At 57.3% G+C, this 10,049-nt stretch overlaps 2 protein-coding genes across 3 annotated transcripts; one reads left to right on the forward strand and one right to left on the reverse strand.

Annotated features, from left to right (window-relative positions):
• Positions 1-2,505: 2,505 nt before the first annotated feature.
• On the reverse strand, positions 2,506-5,718 carry STX10 (syntaxin 10). 2 transcript variants are annotated; one of them, XM_075536814.1, is made up of 8 exons: positions 5,593-5,718; positions 5,185-5,354; positions 4,962-5,056; positions 4,818-4,880; positions 3,368-3,475; positions 3,171-3,273; positions 2,985-3,079; positions 2,506-2,914 (listed from the first exon to the last, which is right to left on the reverse strand). In XM_075536814.1, exons 1-7 carry the CDS (start codon positions 5,625-5,627, stop codon positions 2,991-2,993), a joined length of 663 nt encoding a protein of 220 aa, XP_075392929.1. In that variant the 5' UTR covers positions 5,628-5,718; the 3' UTR covers positions 2,506-2,914; positions 2,985-2,990. The 2 variants fall into 2 exon arrangements, with proteins under 2 accessions (XP_075392929.1, XP_075392938.1); XM_075536823.1 differs by having other exon boundaries at positions 3,167-3,273.
• A 2,246-nt stretch (positions 5,719-7,964) lies between these two features.
• IER2 (immediate early response 2) lies at positions 7,965-9,698 on the forward strand. Its single transcript, XM_075547929.1, has one exon. It carries the CDS (start codon positions 8,128-8,130, stop codon positions 8,788-8,790), a length of 663 nt encoding a protein of 220 aa, XP_075404044.1. The 5' UTR covers positions 7,965-8,127; the 3' UTR covers positions 8,791-9,698.
• The last annotated feature ends 351 nt before the right edge of the window (positions 9,699-10,049 follow it).

A 10,049-nucleotide genomic window follows, 5' to 3' on the forward strand; every position in this document is an offset into this window, starting at 1 on the left:
GGCCCCTGAGTGAGATTGCACATTAACTACTGTAAGGAGAGGTGGCACTGGGAAATGTGAACCATGAGGACGTCAGTGATACTGATGAGAATAAACTAAACGCCTTTGTAACAGCTCTGCCGACCTGCTCACTGCGGGGTGGCGGGGAGGAGGGGTGGGATAGGAGATGCAGCAACAGGGACTGCCTCTTGAACAGCTCCGAGTTGGGGCCCTTACCCACATGCACTCCTAGACCACATTTACTTGGGGTCAGGGGCCGCAAAGAACTGGACCCAGAAGTGGAAACAGTAATGGACCTGACCTTTGGGGTCTCAGCTCTTGTGTAAAACAGAAATGGTAGTTACCACCATGGTTACCCCATCCAGTGTAAACATCTTGGTTGGGTGGGGGTGGGGGCTTCCTCAGTTCCATGAGTCACCTCCATGGGGATGGCGGATACTGCAGAAGTCCACGGAGAATGGAATCAGGTTATTTCAAGGCCTTGGCAGGTTCTTCGTTGTCTAGTGTAGCTAGAACTGAAATACCACAAGAGGGTGTCTAATGAACAGTGATGCCTTCTCTCACAGTGTAAGGAAACTAGAAGTCAGCATTCAGCTCCAGGAAAAGTCCCCTTTATGGCTTCTGCTCCTTGGCACCCTGGTGACCTTCCTGTGTCCACATCAGTCATCTCCCGGCCTACTCAATCTGCTCCTTTGTCTCAAAAGAGACTGAAGACACCCTGTCAGGATCCTGCCTCATTAATAATGGAGAGAAGCCATGGTAACTACAGGTACAGGAATTAAGACATATAACACCTGTTTTGGGGTGGGTGGTGAAAGTTCATCTCATGTACCTTGGATCCATCAGGAGAAATCAGTCCTAGAAAAGGACACCATGCTGGGTAAGGCAGTGAGAAGAGGGCGGGAAGACTGGACAAAATGGAGAGATTGACACAATGGCTGCACCACAGGTTCAAAAAACAATTGGGAGGGTGGTACAGGCCCAGGCAGTCTGCTTCTGTGGTTCACTGAGCACTGTGAGTCTGGACAGGTTTAATGGTACCTAACAACAGCAGTTTAATTCATTACAACCCAGTGTATTTCCGTAAGACCAGCTCCCTGTGGGCTTCCAAAAGCCAATTGCAGCCACCAGAACAGGGTATAGGAGTAAGAATGGCAGAAGGGCAACTGGTCACAAGTCAGGAATTCTTAGGAAGTAAGGAGAAGCAGATGTAGCATGTGTAACCAGAAGGTACAATGCATCTTTTAATATAGAAAGGATGAAAAGATTCAGAACCATAGTATCCATGGTCTAAAGTCTTTTAAATGAGAGCTTCGCAACAGCCCACTACAAACAGGTCACTGAGAACTTGAGACTTATTCTTCTGATACTTTATGTAATGAACAGAGTGGAAACAACTATGATGGCAAGAAGTGACTGTTTTATACCCAGCACAACTTTGTTCCCAGAAGGCTCAACAGTAGCACATTAGAAAGGTGTTAAAGTCACTAAGTTTGCTGTGGGGATCTATTTTTAGTCAAAGGTCCCTTAGAAATGACTAGTAAGCTAAGCCTGTATCAGTAAGGGTGAGTAAAAGACATGGGGGCCATTATTGACCTCTGGCTTCCATAGGGACAAGGAGAATCTGCTGTGCCACCTAAGGCCAAATGCTACAAAGCAGACATCAAACATGCCTCCATCCTTCTTGACTCTATATGTATATTTTTTAACCCTGTTCTGACACCAACCTTTTCTCCCAGGACACTCAACTTCTCTTCTGAGTTTCATAAACCAATGTGATGGCCATGTAGAACCATAAACAATAATCGCGATTTATGAGGAAAGTTAAGTTACTATCAGTCAGGGTCAGAACATTAAGGATACAATTTATAGCACCTCTCCAACCAACAGCCTAGTCTCATTGGTTCTCAACCACATGACCCCTTGGCCTCTGCCTCGTTCTATGGGCTCAGAAGGCTACCTGCTGCTCTGTCTCATGGTCTCTGGTCTCAGGACTGAGTTTTCTGCAATGTGGCCTCCAGTCCCAGTGTGGCATGGCCCATGCTGCCTCCCCCACTTAAGGCAGTGATCTCAAATGTGCTCAGCTGGTGGCTCTTCTTCCTTGATGGTCCCAGAAACTCTCCCCTATGGCTTCTGGGAGGCTTCATTCTTATACCCATGAATCCCTTCAGTTAGTCTCACACCCTGTTTGCATGGTCCCACTGAGTCATTTGATAGGAGTTGCGTAAACATGGCTAGAACAGCCATATGAAGAAATGTAACACCCACCTTAGACACAGCGTTGAGCAGGAGACATTGGAAGCTCAGGGCACAGTTGGGAGTTTGGAATTTTCAATAGTCACAAATGATACCCAATTAAAACCAAGTCGTAAACCAGACTGGTCCTTTCTCTACTAAATAGTGACCAGTCTCCTAAGGCACACACACGCACACTTGGGCCAGGACTCTAGAAAGGCCATCTTATTCAGGAGAGGTGGGTCTCAAGTTTAGAGTCAACACATCATCTGTGATAAATCCATATAAAAAGGTTAGGATTTTATTTCCAAATTGGCACATGGACAAGGCACGTGGACAATGGCTTTGGGACACTGAAAGCATTGGGGAAAGGGGCTGGGTAGCTCAAGTGCCCCTACCTCCACCCCTGCCTAAGCACACTTGGGATCGGACAGATGGTGCACCCCCACCCCAGGGTCCCATTGACTCCAGATGAGAGCCTTGGGGGCATCTCCCCAGGTACAGCCCCCTCCCCAGGGGGCAGGGCCCTGCTCAGCTCCATAGTGCTTGGCGGTACCTCCTCACCCCCAGCTCAAGGACCTGGCCCCTGGGGAGGGCCAAGGTCAGAGGGAAAAGAGCAAGATGAGGACCAAGAGCAGCACACCCAACAGCACCACGATGGCACACCACTGTTGGCGGTCTGGGGGAAAGAGAACCACAGGTCACAGGTGGGCGAGGACCACTCAGGACCCCTGCCCCCAGGGACTCACCAGTTGTCATGTGGGATACTTTGGCCATCTTCCTGAGGACCCCATCCATCCGGGACTGGGTGTGGTCCATCTCTTGAGCAAAGGCATCCAGCATGCTGCCAAGACCGGGCAGGTGTCAACCTCCAGAGGGCCAGTGCGCCCACCTCCCGAGCCTGCCCACCGCTGGGGTTTCCTGGCCTCACATGCCCTGTTCATCCAGCTCCTCCCCCACTCGGCCAGACATGTGCTTCAGGACCCGGATGCTCCCGGACACCATGTCAAGCTGTTGGTCCTGCTGGTCCATGATCAGCTGCAGGGCAGCAGGGGGGCAGCCGCTGTAGGTGGGGTCCACCTGAGCAGCCACAGGCTCCCCCAGCCCAGCGCCGAAGGCCACCCTTACCTACCTGTTGTGTGGCCTGTTGCTCCTCCATGCTGCGGGAAGAAGCGGAGACCACGCTGGTATCCAGCAGGTCGCTGTGTGACGTGAGGGCAGCTGGCTTCCCAGCCAGGATCTGTGGGGCCCAAAAGACAGGTTGAGGGAGGAAGGGGGAGGGAGGGACATGCCCACAAGCAGAGGGGCTCCAGAGAGGATATGACCATCCACAGTCACTGGGCTCTGCGTGGCCTGGACTCCAATCCCAGTTTCACGGCACATAAGCCAGGCAACCTGAACCATGCGACTTCCCTGTGTACCCCTCCTTGTCTCCTCATCTGGGAAGTGTTACCATCCCTGTTTTCTGGGGTTGCAAAAAGGATTTCATGCCTCTATCAGGGGAAAGCCTGTGCAGAGTGCTCCCACACAGGAAGTGCTGACTTATTCATATTACATATTGCTATTAACGCCCTGGAGGGTGGAGTCAATGGCAGCTGCCAGCCCTGGTTCCAGTCCACTTCCTTGGAGCGTGACCTCAGTCAAGGAGCTACTTCCCTCTGCCCCTCCTTTGCCCCTGCTTCCCAAGGCTGAGTGTAGGGCAAACCAAAACTCACTGTCCGTGCCAATTCACAGTGGCCCTGCAGGGCAGGGTAGAACGACATCTGTGAGTACCCAAGACTACAACTCTTTTTTTCCAGGTTCGTCGTTCTCCCTCAGAGTGGCTGGTGGTTTGGAACCGTTTACCTTGTAGTTGGCAAATTGAATGTGTAACCCCCACATTGCTAGGGCTCTCTGGGTGCAGGGCTGGTGTCAGCAAGGCACACAGCACAGGGGCTGAGAAATACTACCACTGTGCAAAAAGATGTGTTTTAAATGTTTGACTTGGTTCCCATGGCTGCCCATCTAGCAGGACAGTGCTACTGAGTGCCACGCAGCCGTAGGCATGAGCCCTACACCCTCCGACCTCTCCATTGGCTTATGATAGGGTGAGGAAAGTCGATGCCAGGAACAGACCCTTGACAGAGGGAGAAAGTGTCCAAAGGGAGACAGCAGGGAAAGCACCAGTGGCACACGGTGGGGGGGGGTGGGGGGGTATACACCTCGGCAGACAGCTGCACAAGTGCACAGAAGGTAACAAACACCAGGTGCACACACTCAGATGGGGCCGGTGCACGCACTCAGATGGGGCCGATGCACACACAGAGAAAAAGGAAACATCCTGGAAGGTGTAGGCAGAAAGGCCAGGCAGACACACACATACATGGGAGATAGGTGCACAGACCCCCTGCCCAGAGGATACCACAGAAGACAAAAGAAAGCACCCTGCACACGGCCCAGAGGCACTGGCATTGGAATAGGAGGCAGGTACATCGTCAGGAGAATACAACAGAGGATGGGCATGGACGCAAAGAGGGCAGGAGGAGAGAGTGACCCAGAGAGATTCGGGTCAGGACTCGGGGGTCTAGGCTGGGACCACTCACCTCTCTATTATTCCTCTCCATGAAGGCTACGGCAGCTGGGCTGACCATGTGGTCCCTCATTTCCTAGGAGTGAGCACAGAGGGGTCAGAGGGTAAAGATCCCCCCAACTTGCTCATGTGTCTCACACAGGAGACAGTGCCTCACCTGGACAGCCTCCCGCATCCGATCCACGAACACCTTTCTCTCCTGCAGGTCCCCAGCTGGGAGCTTGAACTTGCTGGGGTTGGCCTCCACGATAGGTGGGCAGCTAGTCAAGGGTCAAGGCCAGCGCTAAAGGTCTTCTCTCCACCCCCAGCCCGCAACACCTCCAGGTGGCCAGCTCCCAGGTGGCTGGCTCCCGCCCCACTGCCCCAGTCTCCCAGGATATAGATGGTTTCCTCCAGGTCCTCCAGGTCCCACTCGATGCTGCGCAGGCCATTACGGAGCTCATTGGTCGTCCAGTCCAACTCCTCGCGACCGACGCCTGCGCCTTCCTGCAGAAGCTCGCACCAGCGCTGGTAAAGCCCACGGGCTGTGTTGACTGCCTTCTGCACCTCGCTGCGGGCAAAGGCACGGAGGGTGCCGCTGGGGGCAGCTGCCACTCCCACTGCTTCTGCTGCGCCCCCAAATGAGGGGTGGGGCTTAAAGACCCTCAGATCCCCCCAACCTCAGGTCAACCCCTACCCTGCAGTCTAACGGCCGACCCCGGGCCCGCCTGGCACGCTTTGGTCGGCACCCTGCACTGCCTGGCAGGAGGACCAAGCACCTTCCACCCTCCCCTGTTGTAGTCACTTACCCTCGCACGACAAAAAACGGGTCTTCGAAAGACATGTCACCTACCCACCCCTAGGCCTAGCCCCCTTCCCCTCTTGCCTGTGCTCGCTCGCTCCCTCCCTCCTTCCCAGTGGAGGAGAACACACCGCCCACCTCGCCGCCGTCACGTGATCCCAGCCACCATCGAGAGCACGCCCTCCAGGGGAGAAAGAAGGGCCTTGGAAATCCAAAGTACGGAGACTTCCGCCCTTTCTGAGGCCACTCTATCGGCCACCTTACTTATGGGCAAATGCGGCTTCCGGTCCCCATTCCGGCTGGATGCACAGTAGCCATGGTACTCTAGGTCTGGTTGGCCGGTTCGAGTCCCAGCTCCTTGACTTGTCGTGGCGCACCCTTAGCTTCCCTTCTGGGAATGTAAAATAACAGCCTCCCTTAACCCGGGGGTTCACTCCACTTGTACAGCCTCTTACCTAACTCGCTGCACCTGCACCCCGTTGGTCCTTGGGGCAAAGGGAGTCCAGGATCCCGTCCTGGGAGGTCGTCCTAGCGCTGGATATGGGGTGGCATGGTCGGAAGTAGGGCATCTCCCCTACAGAATGCAGGCTGGGGATGCAGGCTGCGGGGGGGGGGGCTTCCGTTTCACTTTTTTTCTTTAGTGGGAGAGGCGGGGTGGCCGTGGGTAGGGGTCCGCGAAGATCTGCGAAGATCTTCCTTGGGGAGCTCACCTTGGAGAGCGTATGGAGAGGCGGCTTCGTAGACGTGCTTCTCTGTGCTTGGAGTGTTTCTGGGTGCCAGCTGGGTGGTGGCGGCTCTTGAGGAGCTCTGCTGCTGTATGTATGTGTGGTAGGGGGTGGGTTCCCCCTGTAGAGATGAGCCAGAAATGTCCGTGGAGGGACTGAGGGTCACCCTTTGGTGACAAGAATTGCAACGAGGGGCCTTCAGGTAACAGCTGGCACTGACATTGTGGGGTCTCCTAGTGGGCAGATGGTCATGGGATGAATGGGAGGGTTGCCTGTGGAGGGGGGAAGCAGTAGGAGAACTGTGGGGGCAGAGATGAAGAGGTCTGTGGGAGATGGCATCAGCGGGAGCCTAATGTCTCCCTTCCCAGAGGACCGGAGGCTTTCCCGAAAAGGCGTCACACCCCTCCCGGCCCCCAGAGTAAAGGAAGCGAAACCGCCGGCCCGCCCCACTGGCCCCCTTCGCCACAGGGTCCTCCCAACGCCCGGCGGGAAAGTGCGAGCTTTAGTGGACCCAGCTTGCCGGTTCAGGGGGGTGTGCCTGAAGGTTAAGGCCCCACCCCCGCCCGCCCGGAAGAAGCCCGCTAAGGAGATCCCGGCCCTTGGCCTTATATGGGCAGCCGGAAGTAGCTCGCGCACCTGCTCGCGTCACTGCCTCCAAATATAGTAGTGCAAGTCAACAGGCTCCAGTGGCGGGAAGGCACTGCAGGCCCGGCTGGCGGGGCGGGCCCTCCTCCCTTTAAAGAGCCCGCTCCACGGTGAATGGGGCTAGGCGCGCAATTTTGCGTCTTTATTGTAAGGAGCTGGGAGTAGATTTTCCTGTTTTGAAAAATAAATCGGTGTTCGTGTAGGGATGGCGCATAGTTCAGGGTGGGAGCTGATTTTTTTAAAAATCTCTTTCTAGTGTTTCCAGTCCCCCCCACCACCACGCCTCCCAAGAGGCGGAGGCCACGTGCGCATGGGTACTCAGCGATCGGGTCAGCCACCTAGCGCACGCCAAGCCCACCCTTGGGGCTTGTGTGGTGGAGAGACGCTTGACTCCACTGAGAACGCAGTCGACTGGCAGATTGGGCTGCGCTCGCGTCTGCTGATGCCCCGGAGCCGAGCCAGAACTAGGGCATGGCGTGGATGGATGCAGGAGCCCGGAGAGATGAGACCCCTGGGGACCCCTTCTCACCATTGAACCCGTTTATTCGTTTAACAAATAGCCCGCCTCTTTACCTCCTGAAGAAGTAGGTACAACTTCTTTCTCGGGGTGGCGGTGAGGGATCAATGAAACACGTAGTAAGCACTCAATAAGCGGACGTCAGGTTTGTATTGTCATTTTCGAACAAGCCAACACCAACTGCAAGTTGAGGTGGGGGTTGGGGGGGGGGTGTTATGTCCACGGGAAATGCCCCGGCTGGAGCCTAGATCTTCCCGGGTGCGAAAGGAAACTCTGCCTACGACCTGCTGAGGCGGCGGCCCTGAGGAGTATCACCCCGAGAGTTGCTCTTTCTGGTCTCAGCCACCTTTCCCCTCCGACCCCGACCCCTCTCCGTAAACCCTATCCTGTCACTTTAAGGAGTCTCCGGCGTCGCGGTGCGGTGGAAAGCCCGGATGCGGCCCTCTGATTGGGCGGGGCGTCCCCGTGACGTCATTGAGGGTATAAAAGGGCCCTGGTGGCGGGCGCCGGGGCAGAGCGCCCTCCCTGTGTCACGGGGTGTGTACCTGAACGAAGGAAGATCAGAGCTACCTTCCCGACCGGAGTGTACCTCCAGCGCGACCTGTCCGGCCCCGCAGTTCCCTCCGCTTTCACCGCGCCCCACCGTCGAGCCACAATGGAAGTGCAGAAGGAGGCACAGCGCATCATGACCCTGTCGGTGTGGAAGATGTACCACTCGCGCATGCAGCGCGGTGGCCTGCGGCTCCACCGAAGCCTGCAGCTGTCGTTGGTCATGCGCAGCGCCCGGGAGCTCTACCTCTCGGCCAAGGTGGAGGCTCCCGAGCCCGACATGCCCTTGCCGGCCAGCCACTCTCCTGACCCTCGCCTGCACCCGCCGCGGGAAGCAGAAACTACGGCCCAGGTAGCGCCCCCCGACGGTGAGCCTCCCTCCCCGGAGCCCATGGACACTCAGGAGGTGCCGAAAGCCCAGGAGACCTTTGCCCGTTGTAGCCCGCGCCCCGCCAAAGCCAGCCGCAAGCGGCGGAGCAGCAGTCTGAACGGCGGCGGGGACGCCGGACTGGTTCCGAGCAAGAAAGCCCGGCTAGAAGAAGCGGAAGAGGCGCCGTCGGAGGTTCCCGAGCGCTTACAGCCTCCTCCGGCGCAAGCGGAGGGCGCTTTCCCCAATCTGGCGCGCGTCCTGCAGAGGCGCTTCTCCGGCCTCCTGAACTGCAGCCCCGCCGCGCCCCCGACGGCGCCTCCGGCCTGCGAGGCGAAGCCAGCCTGTCGCCCGGCGGACAACATGCTGAACGTGCTGGTGCGAACCGTGGTGGCCTTCTGAGGACCCGAAGCGCAGGCCGAGCAGTCGGCCCGAGTGCGCAGACCGAGGCGAGGCTTCCCCCCCGGGGAGTGCCCGCGGAACAGCAGCCAAGAAGAGCCGCCGCCGCCAAGGGCTGCTGATAGGCCCGGAGAGGGACTCTGCCCCCGGGGAGCCGTTGCCAGCTGTGCCCGGCGGCGGCGCCGAGGAGCCGGGCGCGCGGGCGCCTTCCGCTGAGACCTGCCGCGCCCACAGGTGCTGTCTTCACGGACTGGGACATGGCCCCTTCTCCCTCTGGGCTTGGGAGAAGGGCAGGCGTACTTCATTCCTCAGGGTCGGACGTGTGATGTGGGATGGTTTTCGTTTGTGTTTTTTACCGGAACTGCGCTGCCCATTCAAGATTCCCCAGTAGCGGAGCGGGTCTTTACGATTCGGCCTCAGAATTCCAACCACTTCCCTTCCCCCCTCCCTGACATACTTGGGCACGCGGTCATCGTTGCGTCATGGGGCCGACGTGGGGCGCTTCCTGTTGCCTGGCGTGGGTGTGGGCCTGCCCAGGGAGTGGGAGGAAGGCGGCCTGAGTCACCTCGACCCAGCGCCTTAGGTGGGAGCCCCCGGATTGGGGTGGAACTGATCTCAACCCGGTGAAAATTGAGCATCTGGGGCCGTGGAGCTAAGGGGTCGCGCTCTCGGACCCACAGCCCACCTAGTCACGCCCGATCTGAATCGCGGCGGCGGGGAGGGCGCAAACAGCTCGTGAGTTGGGACCTCCATTTGCTGGTGCGACCGGCCCTAGTTTGAGGAGGTGGACTCTCCCTAAGGCCTTGTTCCCGGGCCGGTTTACCGTTTCCGTGGTGGATTCTGTTAACGCCATTCATCCGGCGTTTTGTTACAAATGTCAGATTGGAAAATAAAGACCGTTTGAATAAAAAGCCTGCTTGCCGCCTGTCTGGCTTTCTTCCCCAGTGGGGGAGGGGCGAAGCGGCGCTGGAGCCCAGGAGCCGGTCGGACCGGTTACCACCACGTGGGCAGAGGTGGGCGGGAGGAGGTTTCTTTGCTCCAGCATTTGCCTGGCCCTCCACTCCTAGGGTGCCCCTCAGCCTCCCCTTACAACTCCGGGGCATATGAAAGCGTGCTTTCCGGAGTAAGCACTTGGTCCTATCGGGTACTGTAACCCAAACCGCTTTGGGGGAACACTGCTCGGTGAGTGGCTGATCTACTCGGGTAGCCTCCCACAGGTCAGCCAAGACCCACCATGAGGCCAGAGCAGAAGAAACTGAGGC

The sequence above is a fragment of the Tenrec ecaudatus genome, chromosome 1 (genome assembly GCF_050624435.1).
Source record: "Tenrec ecaudatus isolate mTenEca1 chromosome 1, mTenEca1.hap1, whole genome shotgun sequence".
Classification (NCBI taxonomy): Eukaryota; Metazoa; Chordata; class Mammalia; order Afrosoricida; family Tenrecidae; genus Tenrec; species Tenrec ecaudatus.

Excerpts from the sequence above, each read along its gene's own strand:
- IER2 (XM_075547929.1), top strand. The coding sequence starts at position 8,128 with ATGGAAGTGCAGAAGGAGGCACAGCGCATCATGACCCTGTCGGTGTGG.
- STX10 (XM_075536823.1), bottom strand. The coding sequence starts at position 5,627 with ATGTCTTTCGAAGACCCGTTTTTTGTCGTGCGAGG. Across the intron at positions 5,355-5,592 it reads CCGTTTTTTGTCGTGCGAGG|CGAGGTGCAGAAGGCAGTCA; the intron begins GTAAGTGACTAC and ends CTTTGCCCGCAG. Across the intron at positions 3,080-3,166 it reads GAGCTGGATGAACAGGGCAT|CATGCTGGATGCCTTTGCTC; the intron begins GTGAGGCCAGGA and ends CGGTCTTGGCAG.